The sequence below is a fragment of the Symsagittifera roscoffensis genome, chromosome 5 (assembly GCF_963678635.1).
Source record: "Symsagittifera roscoffensis chromosome 5, txSymRosc1.1, whole genome shotgun sequence".
Classification (NCBI taxonomy): Eukaryota; Metazoa; Xenacoelomorpha; order Acoela; family Convolutidae; genus Symsagittifera; species Symsagittifera roscoffensis.
The window spans coordinates 43,314,573-43,335,725 of record NC_087066.1 but is presented as its reverse complement, the minus strand read 5'-3'; the positions used below and the strand labels follow the sequence as shown (position 1 = coordinate 43,335,725).

The 21,153-nt window shown below is 38.4% G+C and overlaps 1 protein-coding gene across 1 annotated transcript; it reads right to left on the bottom strand.

Moving 5' to 3' along the window:
* Nucleotides 1-93: 93 nt before the first annotated feature.
* Nucleotides 94-21,153, bottom strand: LOC134845920 (sodium/calcium exchanger 3-like; the record flags this gene model as incomplete). The annotated part of the gene is given in 4 exon segments (XM_063863050.1): nt 94-911; nt 1,378-3,259; nt 8,910-9,807; nt 20,897-21,153. Coding segments are annotated over 3 exon segments (2,856 nt in total). The 3' UTR covers nt 94-264.

Here is a 21,153-nt window from a genome sequence, read left to right as displayed (position 1 = left end):
TTTGCCGCCAAGCCTCTCTCTGTTTTTTTTTAAATAAATTGATATCAGGTCTATAACAATTGAAAATGTTCGGTTAATTTCAAATTAAGTCAGGAAGCTTGCAGGCAAAATGGGTCACAAAATTATATCAGTTTGAATCTGTAGAAGACTTCATACCACAAAAGTTATTTCTATACACAAATAATTATTCACGTTATGAATAGAAATATAGCTGAAGATACGAAGAAATACCAATTTTTAATACAAATTAAAGTTTTGATCCGCTCAAAATCCCTCTATTACACAGTAAGACACAAGGGAAGAGAGCACTAAATAAGTCAACCAAAGGGAAATGAAAAACAGTCCGGTCACGTATTTGGCCACAACTGGACCTCCAAGTTCAGCCCCAATACTCTTGATAAAGCGTCTTAGGAAAAGAGTTGCCAGACATATCACAGCCAGAACGCAGTAAACGGTCACTGAGAACCCCAGACTTCCAGGGTCTACGTGGAACCCACCCTCTGTGCCTTTGATCTCGTGGTAAATGGCGGCAATTGACCAGGCAACTCCGATTCCTAAGAAGACATTTACGGCGTTTGATCCTGTGACGTTTCCGACCGAAGCGTCGGCGTTTTCGTCCCCACAAGCCGCGGTTTTGGAGGCGAAGGTATCTGGGAGACTGGTTCCAAGGGCGACTAGGGAAATTGCAGTGACGGCGTCTTTGAGTCCGACAGTGCATCCAAAGTGACTGGCCAAATCTCCGATGACGGCCGTCATGAACCCTATGGCTATTATGGACACTACAAAGCAAGCGTAACCCCCCGCGATGTCGGTTGGGGGGATGAAAGCGAACAGGACTTTCCAGAATACAGTGAGGAAGTGCATGACGTAATCGAGTATCGAAGGTGTCTTGGGAGGACTGTCGGCATCATCTGAAAAAAGCAAAATTTTAATCAAATCTGTTTCATCATGTCATCTGTTTCATCATGTCACAAATCAAAAATTCATCATGTCACTGAAGATATTTCACAAAGTCGAACAATCAAAGATATTTAAACTTCATGTTCAATGTTAGATGACAAGATGTTCGTGGAAGTTTGAAACAAAGTATTTGGTTTGCGTGTGATTAGGACAAAAAGATCAGGGCAAAAATTCAAAATATAAATCACGTCTCACAGACTTTAATCAAATTTGACAAAAATATTTCTAATATTAAATTGTTGGTAATATCAATTTCAGCCAACCAATCTGAACGAAGTTAATTAGTAAAACAGTTCTTTTTGATGTTTCGAGCCATTGCTACCCATTTCAGACGTTAAAAAAAATGTGTTTCCTTGTCTGTTAAGTTGTTCAAGGTCGCATATATTGTCAAAAACTTGACAAAAAAATATGAATAACCTGCGCAATCGTCGGAGCCAACATTTGCCCCATCTTCGTCATCTCCGGAGGGAGAGATGGTGATTGCTTCCAGAAACTGGTCCTTCCAGCTATTGCTACTCAGCACCTGTCCCATGTTAGTGTCCCTCATCAACCGATCCACCACACTTTTCATTTCCCTGCTCGGAACAATCGTCACCCAGCACTTGCTCACACTTCCGAGCTTCGGCCTTCCTTTTAAGGCAATCTTTTCACTCTCACTTATTTTCGTCTCGTCTGTCTCGAAATCATCTTCGTACACGTATATACTTCCTTCTTTAGACTTGACACGCTTTGGAATTCCCAGTTCGACACCAAATGTCTCGTTTCTAGAATATTCTTCCTTGTCTTTGATTCGGATTTTGAGAGTCGCCTCTGTTTCGTTGTCGGCAAATACAACCTCCCCAATTGCCTTTTCAAAATCAACCCCCTCCTTAGCTGAACCCTCTATAGTCTTATAGGGTACGTGAATTTCGCCTCGGGCGCCGGTTTGCCTGCTCACTTTTATCTCTGTTTCCGACATGTTTTCATGGACCTGTATCATTTCGGATTCAAACCCGAACACCCCTTGATGATCATCATCTAGAATAGTGACGACAGCTTCACGGCATTCGTTGCTAAGTTGGCAACCGAAATCTTTTTGATTTGGGCCATCTTTTTCTCGCGAATTGCGAATGTTAGACAAAATGACCTTGAAGTGCTCGTCTTCTTCAAAATCTTCGTCGTCTATTATTTCAATTGCAATAGTTTTTGAATCCTGTTTAGGCTCAAATACTAAAGTTCCTTCTTGATATTTAAAATCAGTGTCCCTTTTGGCCGAGCCCTCGACTGTTTTGTAATCAACGTAAGTGTAGAAATCCAAATTTTTGTCCTCTTCTCCTGGGATTCTCTGGACATTTATATCGAAACTTCCGACGTTTTCCATAACTGTATAATTTGGCGGTTCAAAAGCAACCCGAGAAAAATTTTCGATGTTTTCAATAACCACGTTTAACTCGTTTTCCCGCTCGAAAGTTCGTTTTTCCAGATTCTTTTTGACTATATTTCCACCACCAGTCATTTTGCGTGTGGTCGCCACCCGGTAGTAAGCCCGACTTTTCTTCTGGTGGGCTAAAATGTCCAGCGCGGCTTGCTGTGAAACTCTGGAGTCAGACCAGTCGGGGTTTTGTTTTCGCACCTCTTCTAGTTTTTTAATGTAGTCTCGTTTGTTCTCTTCTTGCGCGCTATATTGTTCAATATTCGAGTCAGTTAACCTTGAGTTTGAGGCATGATTTGAGTTTTTGTTCACTTTGTCGTTTTTCATGTAATTATTGTCGTTTTTATCAGAGGACCCATTTTTTTCAGCCATTTCCATATCGTGGTCGTCAAATTTTTCAATTTTTTCAGCTGAGTAACGTTTACCGAAAATGATTTTATGTATGAGTCGTTTGTCTGCAATATAAGCAAGGCCAACAAGCAGTGGGAAGAATGCAAAAGTAATGACTGCTTCCCAGACATCCACTTTTTCCGGAGTAATAACCGCGATTATTAAATATAACCAAATATAAGCTAGAACACTAGACGTAGCGGTGCAGACGAACACTCTTAGATGTTCAATGCGACGCACTTCACCATTCGGAATTACAATCACGCAAATGGCGATGATAACGAACAGGTTGAAGGCGGCGGATCCGACAATGGTTCCTGGTCCGAGGTCTCCCGCCTGGAACTCGCTGCCGACAATTTCGATGCATGACAAGAGAATCTCGGGGGCGGAGGACCCCAGGGCCATGAGGGTCAGGTTGGACACAGTCTCGTTCCATATTCGCACACTCACCACGTGTTTCTCGCCTGTCTCCGCATTCGTATAAATCACTTCTTTTTCCTAAAACAAATGGAGTGATTTTGAGCAAAAAATAAGTTAAGTTAGGACAAAACGACAATTTTTCCACGGAAAAAAAATATATGAGCTTCTCTGTTTACGGAAAGCTGTTGTCAAACCCCCTAGTTAATCATAATCTTGTTCTAGCTGTCTAAATCACCAGCGGGTATGGGGGGCACCCGCCTCAGGGAATCGAACCCCTGCCGACCCAAAGGGTGCCCCTTTTACTAATTTGAAATATCCATTTTTGGCTGACGGACCCTAAAATTTTTCTAAACGTGCCTTTGGCGCCACTAATTATTAATTTTGAGGGGGAGGGCACGCCGAAAAAACGCAATTTTTCGGTCTGTTTTTTCAAAAAATTTTTGAAAAAAGCCCTTCCTCTTGTGAAAATCCTAGATCCGCCCCTGGTCTAATTTGCTCGTGTCGTGTTAAATTGCGTTCGGGTCCATCTTTTTTTTTATCAAAATTTGACAATTCAAAATTTGCTTTCATTATTAGACATGCATCGGCTATGGTAGAGGTCAGCTAAAAAAATTGATGCTCCAATGAACAGAAAAAATTTATAAAATATGCTGGAAGCCAGAAGCGGATGCCCCCCATCTCAGGGATTCGACCCCTTGCCGACCCAAAGAGTCCCCCTTTGTACTATTTTGAGACATCCATATTTGATGACGGACCATAAAACTTTTCTAAAGGTGCCTTTGGCGCCAATATATACTAATTTTGAGGGGGAGCGCGCGCCAAAAAAAGCAATTTTTTGATAAATTTTTTTTCCAAAAAGTGCCTAAAAAGGCCTTTTTGGTCTGTTTATTCAAAATTTTTGCGCCCTGCGGCTCAAAGAATTTGACCAAAACAGGGTCTTTTTATTACTTTGGGAGAGCTCGGAAAATCAATTTGGACGACTTAATAAAAGGTCGATAAAACTTTCGAAAGTTTTTTGAAAATCCACAACCCCTCCCCCTTCCGCACTATTAAACAAAATTTTTTTATACCCCCTTGAAAATATTGACAGCCTAAAATCAAATGAAAAAAAAGAAAAGTGCCAATTTGACCATGCTGTGATCATTTTTTGTAAAGTTATTGGGGTTTAAAGATTGTCATTTGGCCAATAGAGACAATTAACGCGCAATATTTTTCGCGCTAATAACGCTTAAGCGGAGATTTAATCCGTCCCAAAAATTGTTCCAAAATGATTGAAGGAAGCTGTCTAGTCATAATCGTTTCATAACTAAGAGCAAAATCTATCACTTTGTACTTTATGTGGCGTGTGGGGGGGGGGGATGATTTTCACAAAAAATCTCATATTAAAAAAAAATTCACTTTTGTGCATTACATTTAATTTTTTCGAAATTTTACTGCTCCATGGACCTTAGGAGGCAGTCGGAACATTCAAGGCTTCGCCCTGATACGAGCAGCTTTGTTGATTTTTATTATTGTCCAAAATATATAGTTTTTCAATATTTCCTTTTCCCGAAAACTATTCGATATTTTCTAATATAGAAAAAACTATTCAATTAAGGGGCAGTCGTAACATTCAGGGTTTTGCTCAGTATACGAGCAGTCTTTTTATTCTCTAGAAAAATTTTTGTTGTCCTAAGCTCAAATTTATATGTGATATAGTTCGCGCTATTAACGAGTAAGCGGAGTTTTAATCTAGCGTAGAAATCGTTCCAAATTGGTTGAAGCAGGCTATTTGCCATAATTGATACGTTACCTGGAGCAAAATTTATCATTTTGTTTTTTTTTATATGGCGTGTGGATGATGTAAAAACCTAGAAAAAAAATTGAAAAAAAAATTTTTCATGATTTTTTTTTTGGTTTTATATTTCATCAATTGTTTTCGGCGAACACTGCTTCATAGGCCTAAAAAGGCAGTCGGAACATTCAGGGTTTCGCCCTGATGCAAGCCGCCGTCTTCTTTTGGTATACGATTCAAATTATATTTGATATTGTATTTCATATTGACTGCTCAAAACTTTAATTTATCAAAAAAATTTTAACAAGAAAACAATTCACACCAGGTCGAGCAGTTCGAGACCAGAGCCTTTGTGCTAAGTGATCTTGCGTGGAAAGAGCTTACTATACTCAAATTAATTTGAAAAAGGATAAACTATTCAGACCAATTTTTCTTGACATGAAGTTTCTTTCATCGAAATTTCTTTTTCACAATTTATGAAAAGTCTGAATCGGAATTAGTATGACATATCGCTCTTGGCAGAAAAGGTTCTGATTATCAGGTATTGTTTTAACAGCAATAATGTTTTGGTTATAATAATTTGATTGGGGGATATATCTAACCTATAAATATAACCATCTAATAATTTTTCTCCGTCTAAGCTTTAAACATCTGAAAGCTGGCGACTTATTTTTATAATCCTTCGTGAATTTTGCGGCATTTTTCAGGCCTTGATTTGAAGGGAACACGTTTTTTATGAGACTAGTTAATCAATCAATGTAACAGCGGCTGAAAGGCTTTCTTTACTGATTAAAGAACTACCTGTGGAAATCAACCAAAAAACCAAAAGCCAAAGCAAAAAATACATAAAAGAAAAAAAGATCTGGTTTAAACTGACCGGATAAAGAACAATTTAGCTTCTTCCTGAGAGGGATCAGTTTAGCTTAAAGAGTTGAAGCAATAAAAATTGTTCAAGTGTTTAGGTCAAATTATGCAGCGCAGTTTACAATGAAATTGCAGCAGTGAGAACTGAATCCTGATGTTCAGGCAGATGCGGATCTAAGAATTTCTCTGCGCCACAGGCAAATTTTTTTAAAAAAGATGTTTTTAGGCACTTTTTGGAACATTTGGACAAAAAAATCGTGTTTTTTCGGCTTGAGCTCTTTAGAAACGTTTTAAGGTCAGTCAGCCAAAAATGCATGTCTCAAAATAGTACAAAGTGGGGAGCGACCCTCTGGTTCGGCAGGGAGTCGAATCCCTAAAGGGGGCGTCCGTCCCCAGCCCCCCCCCCCCCCCCCCCCCCTAAATCCACTTCAGGATCGGAGATCGGAATTTCCCAAGGGGGGTTCTCCAAACGTTTTTCTAAGGTCGAGAAAATCGCAAGTGATAATTGCACTTAACTGGTTTCAAATTGATTTCGGTGAAAAAACTTTCGTTAAACTAAGAAGTTTAGACTGCACTTATCAATATATTTAGCGATCAAATTTGAGTCGTTATAGAGGAATTTGGAGCATGGACATTGAAAATGTAAAAAAAATTAATTGAAAAAAGGAAAAAATGTAAGACAAATCAGGTGAACAACCCGTGTAGCTATAAACTGAAAGCCCATAAATCAATAAAACTTTGCGGCGGGATGTGATCGGTTCCAGCCATTACAGGTCGGGTGGGTCTTATGACTATTTAGGTGGCAATCAGTTTATTGTTCAATCCATTAGAGTTCGGGTGGGACTGGTCACTATTTAGGGGGTAATCAGTTTTCGGTCCTGTTTATTACACCATCGGAGAGCGGCTGATCACCAATTCTGTGCGCACGAATTGCGATGCACTAATTTTTGTCTCAAATTATATGTAGTTTGAATTTCACCCTTTTTCAAACAAAGGTAGTCTGAATTTCACCCTTCTTTTTTCAAACAAAGGTAGTCTGAATTTCACCCTTCTTTTTTCAAACAAAGGTAGTCTGAGTTTCATGTTCTTTTTTCAAACAAAGTTAGTCTGAATTTCCTATTTTCTGGTTTTTAGATGCAATTACCTGTATACTTAATATCCAATCCCCCGAAAAGCAATCTGAAAAGTTAGCTTGTCTCATTCAATTCGTCACGCATTAATAATTCAGGCTTTCAGAATACAAAGTCAGAATATAAAATCTTCAAAGCGTGCATAAATAAGTCCAAAAAAGTCCAGAATTGGCATTTTTCAAACCCCCAGAACTTTATCAAAAATGATGGCATATAAAACATTCTTTAAAATTTGAATTCAGGTAGTCAATAACTATATAAAAAAAACTCTTTGCAAATTTTTATTTTGATCAAAAAAATCAGAGTGAACAAAATAAAACAGAACTGCTCGCATCAGGTCAAAGCCCTGAATATTCCCAATGCCTTTCAAGGTTGACGGAGTAGCATTCGCTTTTAAAAATTGATAAAGTTTGCAAATAATGACAAAACTTCTTCAAACTTTTTTTAAACCTTTTTTTTTGAAAATCATCCCCCGACACGCACTGAAAAAAAAATAAATAAATAGACTAAATAGCTTGCCTCAAGTTTAATTTGGAACGACTTCTACGACAGGTTAAACCTCCGCATACGCGCTAATAGCACGAAATATATCGCGCATTTTTATCCTAAATGAAGGGGGGCGTCTATGAGTTAAGGGGAAAGGACATCCTCCAATTACCTACCACTGCTGACGTCATTTTCTGAGACGTGATAAGATTTTACAAGCAAAGCTTTCGTTAAAAGCAAAAATGTATTTCTTAATATGGGGGTTTGGACCAAAAGCTCCGCTCGATCTCTGAAGTTTAAGATCATTTATCCACGAGGGATAGGACCAACGTACGAGCTGTACAGCTCATTACGTCGAATCGCATGATGGGCCTCTAACATCCGACCTTTCGTTCGAGAGGCGGAGAGGTAACCACTTCACCACCGATCCATAGTAACCACATCACTTTACTACAGCATATTGGCACCAAATAGGCCCCCATTGTCTTAGAACTGATCAGCCAAAAGCCAAAAAATTAGAAACTTTAGCTAGCGTTTAACATGCATATGAGAATTTATACAAAAAAGAAAAACTTAAATTATCTTCAATATAAGCCAAATATTGAGAAATATGAGATAAATATTACCAAAGACAAACGTTTTCGTAGTTCAGATGGGTGTAATGTTATCAGGGTTGAGGTTCGGGGACTTATGTTGCGACCATTGCGATTCAAAATGGGTATGTTGCGACCATTGCGACCCAAATCGGGTATGTTGCGACCATTGCGACTCAAAATGGGTATGTTGCGACCATTGCGACTCAAAATGGGTATGTTGCGACCATTGCGACCCAAATTGGGTATGTTGCAACCATTGCGACTTTGCGCGACCGAAGAAATTTTATGCGACTTTGCGCGACCCAAAGAAGATATGTTGCGACTTTGCGCGACCCAAATAAGGTATGTTGCGACCATCGTACACAGGGGCGGATTTAGGAAAGGGGGGACGCCCCCCCCCCCCTCAGAGATTCGACCCTCTGCCGACCCAAAGGGTCCCCCTTTGGTACTTTTTAAGAAATTTGGTCCACCGACCCTAAAATTTTGCAAAGGCGCCTTTGGCGCCAATATATACTAAGTTTGAGGGGGAGCGCGCGCCAAAAAAATGCGATTTTTTTGTCAAAATTTTCCAAAAAGTGCCCAAAAAGTTGACCTGTTTTTTTTTTCTAAAATTTGCCTGCGGCGCACAAAATTTGGCCATGACAGCGTTTTTTTGTGCTTTAGGAGAGCTCGGAAAATCAATTTGCTCGACCTCAAAAAAAAAGGAGGTCAAAATTTTCGAAATTTTTTGAAAATCCGAACCCCCCCCCCCCCCCTCGAGAGAATCCAAGATCCGCCCATGATCATACATTATTTTTGACGGTTTGCTATTTAATATTATTTAAAAGGTCTATATTGTTCTGCATGTTCAAAGCTGTTGTTCAAACTAGTTCACTTACTTTTGAGGTTATAACTTCAATTGCAGCCATGAACTTATCCGCCACTATCGCTACTCCTAGGAACATGTAACACAGTGCTAGCAGATACACAGCCCCCCTCAGTACCTTCTGACCAGTGGAGGGCCCGAAAGGACGCCAGACAGGGAGCAGAATTCCGTCCTTGTCTTTGTTACAACCCCCACTGCTAGTAGTACACTCAGTGGCGTCAGTCACATTGCCACTGGAAACCACTGGAGCTGGCTGACTCAGAAAGACGACCAGCAGTAATAACATTAACACCGGCAATTTAATCCAACTCAAACAGTCAGACGGAAACACAGCTTTCATTTTGAATAAAAGAATTAATTTTATTCAAAAAAAATTATGTTGAATGTCGTTTTTTTTCTCGAAAATATGTTGGTCTAGAAATGAACAAACGCTGCCGTTGATTTTTTGCTTTTCGAAGTAATGGTAATTGTTTTCAGACTGTCCTTAGACAATGTTATTGAGACTGCAAAAGAATGACTACGTGGTTATTATAGCGAATATATAATTTTATAGCCTAATTCGTCTGACCAGGCTTCTAAAAGTAACATAGAATAAAAATACGTCAGAACAGAACAATAATAATTTAATTATGCGCAAAAGGCAGAGGCGTGGTTAATATCAGTAAGTTTCTAGTGATAGCCCGTTTTTTTTTCAAACGGAAAATACTTTTCAAATGAATATTCGTAAAAAGTTAGTTCAGCTGCAGATGTAATTATGTTGTCGTAATTTAATCCAAAGTAATCTGAGAACGATGTTTTCGCGGAGTCGAATTTCACAGTTCTGTTAGGCAAATAAAGTAAAATCAATTAAGAACCATCAAAAGCTATCCATTTCCAAACGAGGGCTTGTAAGGCGGATCCGAGTTGACTACCTGAAACGAAAAATGAGTCAAAGAAAATATGTACGGTTTCATAAGAGAATCGAAACTGTGATACCATATCGATATTTGAACTTAGAGTTTATAGCTTGATAGAAAATAAGTAGTTCGATCAATAAGACTTTCTTTGTCTGTTAGAAACTGCTGTATGCGACATTCTTTTGTATCTGCTACTAAATTTATGGTCTGAATGTAGCTAAAATTCACCACTGCAGGCAATTTAGCGCCATTGTTTCCATACATATTTCAAAGGGGAATTTTTTCAATGCTCCTTTGATCCCCATATCGGTCTCATATTTTACTAGGACCAGTCAGTGAAAACAGGATACTTAGATCAAGAAGTAATTTAATTTTAGGAAGCTTCTTGAGGCACCAAAAACTGTCCATTTTTGTTCCGACTTTCGATACGAAAGTAACGGAATATTTGTGCTCGGGGTGGGTTTTTTTTTCTTCAGACTTTTTAACTAGCCATTTTTGACAGATTTTTTTTATAACTTTCGAAAAGTATTGTTGTCCTGAGCTCAAATTTGAAAAGATATTTCACCTGTCATCATTTTTCATAAAGTTACGGGGGTTTAGAGATTGCCATTTTGGCCAATTTGGGACAATTAACGCGCGATATATTTCGCGCTATTAACACGTAAGCGGAGAGTTAATCCGTCTTAGAAATCGTTCCAAATTGGTTAAAGAAGCTTATTTGCCATAATTGGTTTGTTACAAGGAGCGAAATCTATCCTCTTGTACTTTATATGGCGTGTGGGGGGATGATTTTCATTAAAAAAGTTTCAAATTTTGGAACTTTTTTTTTCATTTTTGTTTTATTTCATTGAATTTTTTAATTTCATTGAATTTTTTAATGTTATTACTGCTCCATAAACCTTAAAAGGCAGTCGGAACATTCAGGGCTTCACCCTGATACAAGCAGTCTTGCTACAATTTGTTTTTGTGAAATTTGAAGCTCCTTTCTGCCGCCTGTCTTTGATTACTATTAGCATCTTTGGCGCAAAACACCCCCCGCATAAATATTCCGTTACTTTCGTTCGAAAGTCGGAACAAGACTGCTCGTATCAGGGCAAAGCCTCGAATATTCCAACTGCTTTTTAAGGTCTATGAAGTAGTGATAAAATGAAAAATTTGAATGTAATGAAATAAAATTAAAACAATTTTTTTTTAAATTTTGAGATTTTTTGTGAAAATCATCTCCCCACACGCCATATAAAGTACAAAAGGATAGATTTCGCTCTTGTTAACAATTCAATTAAGGCAAATAAAATTCCTCCAACAATTTGGAACAATTTCTAAGACGGATTAAATCTCGCTTACGCGTTAATAGCGCGAAATATATCGCGCGTTAATTGTCCCAAAATGGCAACCCTTAAACCCCTATAACTTTGCGAGAAATGATCGCATGTGAAATATATTTTTGAATTTGAGCTTCAGAATAATATTTTAAAAACTCCGTCAAAAATGGCTAGTTAAAAAGTCGAACTTTGTCTGAAGAAAAAAAAAACCCACCCCGATCACAAATATTCTGTTACTTTCGTTACGAAAGTCGGAACAATAATAAACACCCAAAAAAATAGACAGTTTGATCTAATGGTGATCTACACAAACAATCTGCAATTTGTATTTTGTTTAAATGATAGATAGGTTCTGGTAACAATTTGTTGAAGTTTAGGAAAAAGTCGGCCCAATTATAACACGGAAATTCATCTTTCAAAGCTTCAAGTTGTTGTGAAATGTAAATAAATCGTGCTTGTTTATAAATGTCATAACCATATTCCTCGAGTCTTAAGGGTTTTGTTCGTTGTTATTTCGACTTTTATGCATTTGTTTTATTTATTAAGGAAAATTTAGGGATTTATTGAAATGCTTGTTAGAATTGGATTTTTCAAGAAAATGTGCCTTGATTATTTAGAAAGTTGCAGTCAAAAATAGGTTTTTATTACCCGAAATGTCACAGCGAAATCTTTAAGGAGGTTAGTCGAAAAGGTAAATAAAAACTGTCAAAAAATTAGTTCCAAATATGACATCGTCAATTTCCTGTTTTATTTCCCGTAATAAACCGCTGAAACACATGGTCGATGTCGAATTCTTTCATTATAGCCGCCCCTACGGTTGGAACAAAACAAAATTTAAAAAAAAACAGGACCAAAATTTCAGCGTGAAGTTACCAGCTGCGAACCCGCGAGAACATTGTTAAAAAATTAGGATACCACTCGTGTTGTAAAAGAGTGACTTAAACTAAGAATAGATTAAGACTGTGGATGATTAAGATTCCTACTAAAATTGTAGGCTTTTATTTAAGACTAAATAAAAGACGGGGACTCTATCTAAGTTAAGAGAGGTTTAAAAGATTGAATTGGTTGCGATTGATTTGTTACGTATCATAAAAGATAGTGTCCAATTCAGAGTCTACCAAAAGCCGTTGCGCTTTTGGCAGGTATATAAATTAACAACTTAAAGGTCGATGGTAAGTTAAGATCAGAGGTTAAATAAACAAACCATAATACTTTTACATTCCCCGCGAAATTTTATCTATAATCTATCCCTTTCGCCTCACCAGAAGGGAACAAAACAAAAATGATTAAGCACTAAGATGAATGAATCAGTAGGCGCATTGTCTAGGACCCCCGAGAGTGGATCTAGATTCGTAAGAACACAGATTTGATAAAGGGCCCAAGAGGCGTGTCATAAACTAAGTACAATTACACGGTTATCAGGTCGAAAGGGTGGGTGTACAGTACGGGGAAGACCGGTGATCGGACCCGACGGGCCGGACGGCAAGTTCAACAAACAAAAACAAGATTCCAAAACAAAGCACCTTAGATCGAATAATATGTATTCGTCGGAAGAAATAACTATACACTGGTGACTATAGGCAAGCAAGAAACTGAAATAGCACCAGGGTAAATAGAGTCATAAGGTATGCAGAGAGTTGTCGTAAAACTAAGCGGAATACTGGGTAGAACCAAAATGAATAAATCTAATTGTTATCCGATGGTAGCGCCCCATGGGTGAACAGAACTATAATGGAATTCGGCAGAATTCTGTGGCCAAAACAAGGGTATAAATGTTACCAATCATCACAATAACTTAAAATAACAGCACTGGAGGTTTGTATGACCCTAGGATCCTGGGATGTTAGGCGATAAACAATAAACAGAACATATAGGTGCTAGAAGTTTTACGATGGAGTTTTGATAGGTCAAGAATGTTTTTGATGACATCTGTTTTCGAGCTCCTGCGTCTAATCAGATTCCCGATTTGCTGCTTTATTTATAGTCCATCTTCTTAGCTCCTCCAGCGTCATTGGCCGTCCAAGGAGTTCTATCGCCGAGATGATAGAGGAGGTGTTCAGCCAGTCTGGGTCAGATACGATGGGTATAAATGTAGGAGTTGAAATTTCATTAGATAGGCCCAATGGGTTAAATCGCGTGGAACAAACATCAGGGCTAAATTTGACATTCTTGTCTGGGCTCTTTTGATCGTCTGTTTTTGAGGGCTTTGGGTCACTTGAGTACGCGTCGATATCTTCCCGCAAGTGAACTATGGTAGGGCGTGATGATGAAGGTGGTGTTAATGTTGTCAGGTCTACTAGGTCGACATGATGGCTTTCCATTTCTACCGTAGTTGCTTCCAACGTTGAACATACTGAGACTAAATTAGGTGAACCGAATTCTGGGACATCGCGGTCTTCCTCAGTTAGATCGACTATACTGGTAAATACTCTCTCACCTAGCATCTTGGGAGGCTGCCTAGTTCGCATAGGTCTCGTGTTTTGGCGTGTAAAAATTTCTGATAGTTTTTTCGAGGGTGGTGATTTCATTGGGGATGACGCTTTCCTTTTAGCAGTACCGGACAATTTCTGTGACTTCGTAGTGCGGTCAGATAGTATTTGTTTCGGTCCCATCTCCGCCATGGTGGTTTGTTCTCCAGTATATTTAGGGAACTTTCCTCCGGGATTCTCTGAAGGTACCGGCATTTCTTGGGTCGCTTCATTACCCTCCTCCCTAGTGTCTAAGAGAATCAGCTGTGGGGTCGCTTGAGAGTCTCTTTCATTGTCACCGGAATCCAAGTTGATCAAAGGAATCTCATCTAACTCGACCTTCTGGTCGGCGTGGTCTGATGATTCTAGCTTAGGATCTGTTCGGTCGGACATTAGGTGTTCGTCTCGTTTCGTAGTTTCGAGTAGTGTTTTCTCCTTGAGGTCTCTTAGTGTCATTAAGTCACTAGCATTATCGTCTGACATCTCTTCATGTGGTTCGATCGTCACTCCGGGTTCATTTAGGTAACTTTTAAGAAGTTCGGGTTTGCCCGACGGGCTTGGTTCTTGGTCGCTCTCGAGGCCAATCGGTGTTCTCAGTCTCTTTCTCTGTTCTTCTTCTTCTCTAAGAAGAGTTTCCCTAGAACTGTTCATGGCCGCGTTTCGCCTCGCAATGTCAAGCTCTTCAAATTTCCACTGAAGATTTCGTTTCTTTTGGGTAGTTTTTGAGCTTTTAAATCCGATATTTCTTGGAGGTTTAGCAGTTTTCCTCAATCCTTTAGTCGCATAAAATCTAACTAATTGGTCTCGTTTTCTCGGACTTGGTTTCTTCTGGGTGCACTGTCTTTTAATGACTAAATCAGATTTACGTATTATTTTACCATTTTTTAGAGTCACAGTGTGATCTGATTCCCTTACGATTTCGTCCTTAAGTACTCTATAGTATGGTTCATTTTTCATTCTATCTTGGATTTTTCGATAAACAATGGTCTTACCCGACGGGTTGTTCAGAATTGAGTCCTTTATGCCCAAGGCATCTCTTTTTTCTGACCGGGAGAGGACTTTTACTGGGGATCCAGCACTTGTTGGTACATATCTCACGGCATTTGAGATATCCTCCGAGGATGATGAGTTTTCATCGACATCTCCATCTTCTATGTCGTCAGGGGCATCCCAGTCATGTCTTCGCTCTCGGCTCATTAGTTTTTTGCCTTTATCTATACATAACAAAGTTTTGTTCCAATCAAGGTTATTCGAAGAGGGTGATTTGACCAAATTATGCCAGATAGTGTTTGGGGATCTACCGAAATGTGCTTCGAACGGAGAGCAGTTAAGCGACTGTTGAGTTACTGTTCTTAAGCATTTTATTATTTTCAGGAGTGCAGATTCTAGTGAAGGTTTTGGACGTTCTTGTGCCATAACCAGGAGTCGTTCCTTAATGGTCCTGATTAGGCGTTCCACTAATCCCGTAGCTCTATGATCACCCACTGGGCTAAATATCACCTTTATGTTGTGATCGTGGCAGAATTCTCTAACTTCCTTGGAGATGAAACCAGATCCTTGATCTGTTCTAATTGTTCTAGGTATCCCGTGTAAAGCAATGTATTTACTAAGGAAGTTTATAATAGATTTTGCCGATGTACTGGATGTTATTTGAGCTGATGGGAATTTTGAAAATCTGTCTACACACACCAATATGTATTTTTTTGTTCCCCATACTAAAGGTAACGGACCAGCGAAATCTAATTCCATTTCTTGGTTTGGTTCTTCGACCATTGGGAGTTCCCCTAGGGTATTGTGTTTTATAAGAGGTTTCAAATTTTTACCTGCTTTCACGCACTCTATACAATTTTCGCCGTGGACTTGGATTTCACGGTAAATTTTCGGCCACCAGATGTATTGCGTTGCCAGGCTTTTCATTGCGAACTGGCCGGGGTGGGCTTCGTGTAGTCTGTTCAGCATAGTCGATCTTAGGCATGCTGGGATTACTAAACGGTTGTCCAAATAGAGGCATCCTCCACTGACATGTAAGTTATTCAAATATGACTTATAATAGTTTCCCAGTTGTAGGATATCCTGTTTTCGGTCTTCCTCGATTGCCTTGATTATCTTTTTCAGAATTAGATCTTGTTTCGATAAGAGGGACATAAATTTAGAGTCAAATATTTCCGGCCAAGAGAAAGGGAATAAGTTAACTGTTTTCTTTTTGCTAGGTGATCTATTCTCGGGTTTGTCCGACGGGTTACTAGTATTTGGTGTTAAAACGTCCGTGTTTTCTTTAGTAGTAAGTTCTTTTTGTTGGTTAAATTCAATTTGTTCTGCCATTTCTTTCAGGATTTTAAAATTCGTAAAAAAGTCGTTAGTTTTGCAAGATGAGTCACACAGTTCTGTACGCGAGTGAGAATTTTGACACACTGAAATGTTGGAATGGTTAGATATCGCTTGGAAAGTTTCAGCGGCATTAGCAATTCGTTTCTCACGTTCTATTTCTTGACTGGTCATATGATCTGTTGACTGGCTAATCGCATTGCAAGAAGTGACGTCATGTGCTAAGAAATGTTGAGAAAATTTATTTCTTATTTGCGCCCACGAATTTTTTGGCATAAGGTGATCAAAGCCTAGGAGTGTACTAATCTGGTTTACTGAAGCGATAACGAACTTCTCGTCATCCAGAGAAACTGGTACGGGTTCACCCGATGGGTGTCGGGATATATAATCGACAAATCCCATATCTTTACCGGGTAAATGTTCTACGGTAAAGTCGAACGGTAATAGTTTATCCGCCCAACGGGTGAGGCGTGATTGGGCCGTTTTAGTGTATTTATCGTCTTTCAGTGCTCCTATTAAGGCTTTGTGATCTGTTAAAATTGAGAATTGTTTACCCAGTAGATAATTTTTGAAATGATCTAGTGCCCAGACTAATCCCAGTAATTCGAGTTCGTTAGTGCTGTATTTTAATTCGGCGATATTCAAAAATCTGCTAGCGAACGCTACGGTCTTCCAATTTCCCCAATGGTCTTGTTCGATTGACGCGCCCAATCCTAAATGTGAGGCGTCGCATTTCACCCGAGTGTTCAGTTTTACATCGAAATGGTGGTTCATCACCGTATTACAAATTTCGTTCTTGATTTTTTCAAACGCTTCCGTATGTACTGTGGACCACTTAAATGGTTTATTCTTTTGCATAAGTTCTCTGAAGGGTGTTGATAGGGACGCTAGGTTTGGTATGAACTTATTAAATTGGTTAATCGATCCCATTAAGGATCTGATGTCTTTAATACAGTTTGGTTCCTTTAGGTTTCTGATTGCGTCAGATTTATGTATTAATGGTGTCGTCCCTTTTGCGTCGATTCTAAATTCCAACCATTCTATGTTATGAGTTAAAAACGTGCATTTTTCCCATTTTATGGCTAGTCCCTCGTCATCTAGCGTTTTTAACACATTAATGACTAGCTTTTTATGTTCTTCCTCGCTACCTACGGTGGCGATTAGGATGTCGTCAAGATAACAATGAGTATTTGGTAGTTTTTCCGTCAAACGGTCCATTATACGTTGAAATTCATTGGGCATATCGCCTAGTCCATAGAATCCGGTTTTAAAACGGTATGAACCCGTTACTTCTCCCCCCACAATGTTAAAATTACACTGATTACTTGCCTTTTTCGAAAGCGGAATTTGGCTGTAGGCGTATTTTAGATCTATCGACGAAAACCAGATGTTTCTTTGATCGTGGCCGCTAATAGTGACTGCAACGTTGTCAATTAGTTCGAATAGATTCGGCATTTGATATCTATTGCGAAATATTTGTTTGTTTAGTAGTTTTGAGTTCAACGCTAGTTTTATTGATCCATCCCTTTTTGCTGTAATCACGATAGGGGAAATAAAACAATCTTCAGAGCATCTAGATAGTTTTTCAATGTGTCCGTCACTTAATAATTGGTCGATGCATAGTTTGACTTTGGGGAGAAGATGGATTGGGATACGTTTCCCTTTCACCTGTATCGGTTTTATCGGCTCGTTAAAATAAGTATTAACTACGTAGTTTTTTGATCTACCAGTTCTTTTTATAAGGTCTGGAAAGTGCTTTGATATGTATAATTTAAACTCACGTTGGGATGATGTCTCTTGGTTTTGATCCTGTTGGATGTCGGATGCGAATTTTATTTGATTGACATTTGTCCCGATGGGTGGTACTTTCTGGTTTTCCCGTGACTTTGACCCGTTGGGTGGAGGTTGTTTTTGAAATACTACAATACCCAAATTTGGTAGGATGTCATTTCCTAGTAGGTTTCTTTCAGCCCCTTCTGTGATAAAAAGTTTTTGATCATTAGCCTCCCATCCTTTCGATTGGATTTTCACTCGAACTTTTCCAATAATATTGATCGTACTCCCGAAACCCTGGTATGCTTTCTTTGTTATCTCGTCCACAGGTTCTAGCTTTACAAATCTGTCTCGTATCTTCAGTTCGTGTAGTAGGTCTTTTTTCATGAAGGAAACTGGGCTTGCAGAGTCAATTTGGATCTCGGTATAGTAGGGGTTGAATTTTCCCAGAGCTTTTTTTAGTGTCTTTTTCAATTCTAATCCTTCGTGATTGAATACTGTTCTCACTCCGCGCTCTATTTTGTCTTCTACGGCATTTATTTGGTTATCTGTGTCGATGGATAGAACTAAGAAGTCGTCTAGGTTAACCTCAAATTCGGGATTTTCCTGCGGGTTGGCCCGGATATTTTCGTTTTCTTGGGGTACCCGATTCTGATCGACGATGTTAGTTTGAGTTTTTGCTGAACTCCTACAGTGTTTAGCAAAATGTCCTTTCCGTCCGCACGTATTGCAGTTTCTATCTCTAGCCGGGCATGTGGATAGGTGTCCTTTTTTGAATTGCTGACCGCAATTACGGCACTTGTTATTTTCGACTATGTTTAATGTTGGTTCGTTCTTCACGTATTGTGATCTTGGTCCTGGGTTGTAAGTTGGGAATTTTAGATACTGTTGATGAATTTTAGTACCTTTTTCGTGAACTAATACATAAGATAGTACGTTTCTGGGGGTCAAGTATTCAATGCATAGTTTCTTTGGATCTCGACATTTCTCATGTTGGGTTATGAAAATGTCTCTTACTAGTTCTGACTCGAGTTCCCCCAGTTTACAATTTTTTGCTAGTTCTGAAAGAATTTCATGGAATTTTTCTAAGGACTCATGTTCTTTCTGTCTTCGGCCAAAAAATTTAAATCTTTCGTATGTTAGGTTGTGTAGTGGATCGTGAAAGTCGTTTTTAATAGTTCCCCAAAATTCTGCGAAATTGATATCCAGAATTTTTTTCCAGGATTTTTATGAGAAAAGCATTTCTGTCCTTCTTTCCCCGAGTGCTAGGAATAGCTGTGATTTGAGCTTCTTGTCAATATCTCCTATTTGAAGTCCGTTGAATTTTGCGTTATCTTCCGCCCTTCCTCCTTTTTAATTCTTCGTTGTAATTTTGTACTGCTACTCTATGACGTTCCTCTTTTTTCGGCCCGACGGGTCTGATCCTCGGCTGGGGTCCAGTGGTTCTGCCATAGGGTAGATTAGTTCATCTCTTAATCGGTGGGTTAATTACATCTTCGATGTCTACGGAGTCTTTCGCAATAATTGTCAGTTGAATTTTTCCGCCCACCTTTCCCAGTCATGTTGATTTTCGTATGATGAGTTGTTCCAAAAAAAACTCTAGTCCGCGTAGGTTTGATTCATTCGACTGCGCCATGTTAAAAAATTAGGATACCACTCGTGTTGTAAAAGAGTGACTTAAACTAAGAATAGATTAAGACTGTGGATGATTAAGATTCCTACTAAAATTGTAGGCTTTTATTTAAGACTAAATAAAAGACGGGGGATTCTATCTAAGTTAAGAGAGGTTTAAAAGATTGAATTGGTTGCGATTGATTTGTTACGTATCATAAAAGATAGTGTCCAATTCAGAGTCTACCAAAAGCCGTTGCGCTTTTGGCAGGTATATAAATTAACAACTTAAAGGTCGATGGTAAGTTAAGATCAGAGGTTAAATAAACAAACCATAATACTTTTACAAACATAAGAAAAAGCGTCACTACAATTGAACAACAAAAACTGGAATTATTTCAGACTATTATTTAATATATCCTGAAGATAATTGAGAAAATTAAATGAAAAGAGGTTGTCAGAAAATTGAACTGCAGATTGAGGAAAAATTGAAGATTTTCATCAGATGATGGGAACCAGTGATAATGAGGCTGAAATATGAGGGTGATGGCATTTCAGTTAGATCAGTGACCGTCTCCAATGTCTTACATGTTCAACAAACTATGAATGGAACAACATTTCAGGAACAACATTTCCCCTAAGAATTAAAAATTCGTCAGAGAGTAGATTTGAAAAAGATAAGGTTTCCTCCTTATCCATCAGAGAAAACGTCAATCATATGAGCCTTCTATACGAATGTCCCCTGAAAGCTCTTGTCAACCTATTGATTAAAAAAAAGACCTGAAAGATTCAGAGTGACCTGAATGATTGTCAGTCTTGCTTTCATTTGATTATGATTATAAAATATTTCTACACAGTAAAAAGCAAAGTGCAGTAGTAAAACTACACAATTACCTTTTACTTTGATAACAAAAACAAAAACAAAACGTGATACAAATTTTAACTATCGTAAAAAATTCAAAATGACTGGTGCGTTTTTGTTCAATGAAAATAAAAACTATTTTTTCTTATCTGAACTTTTTGAACTAGTTTCATTATGGGTTGCAATTTGGTTTTTCAAGTATAATCTAATCTGCACAAGTCGTTCTGAAAATAAATAAAGTGCAGTAGTAACAAGACATAATTACGTTCTAATTTGATACCAAAAAAAAAAACAAAAAAAAAACATAATCAAGTTTGACGATCGTAAGAAAGTTACAACAAATGAATGGTGCGTTTTTGTTCGATAAAAATTAAAAATACTTTTCTAACCTGAGTTTTTGAGCTAGTTTCAATATGAGTTACAGTTTCAATGGTCATTTATCTAATCTGCATAAGTCGTTCTAAAAAATAAAAAGTTGCCCACAAACGAGAGGCAACATTAGTTTTTAGCCATTGCAAATAGGGAGTGAATTGGAATAAAGAAATAGTTGATTCTTTTTGAGTCTATTTGCACTTGGCAAGAGCACTTTTAATATCCTGACTACAGGAGCAAAAAGACGATCAAAAACAGTTTACGAAAGATCAAAACTGAATTCTTGTTGCAAAAATACGCACTGCACTCCCTTGGCGCTTCTATTTTCATAATGCACTTCAAAATTGGGATAATTTGCATACTTTGCTTACCCTGGAGGCTGAAAACTGGTTGGAGGCTGTAAATAATAATGGAAAGGTGTTTCCGCAATCTTTGCCTAAAATCAACCGGCAGTTTGTTTGTTCAAAACTCGCCCTCAAGACAATTGCCAGCACAGAACAGGCTCATGTGCTAATAATTATTTTCTACTACAGGTATATAAGAAAAAAATATTAATGCGAGTATCTTTCAGTCAAATGAAGTATAAGCTGCAAAAAAAAAACGCGCAGTTGCACTGGTTTTCTGTGAC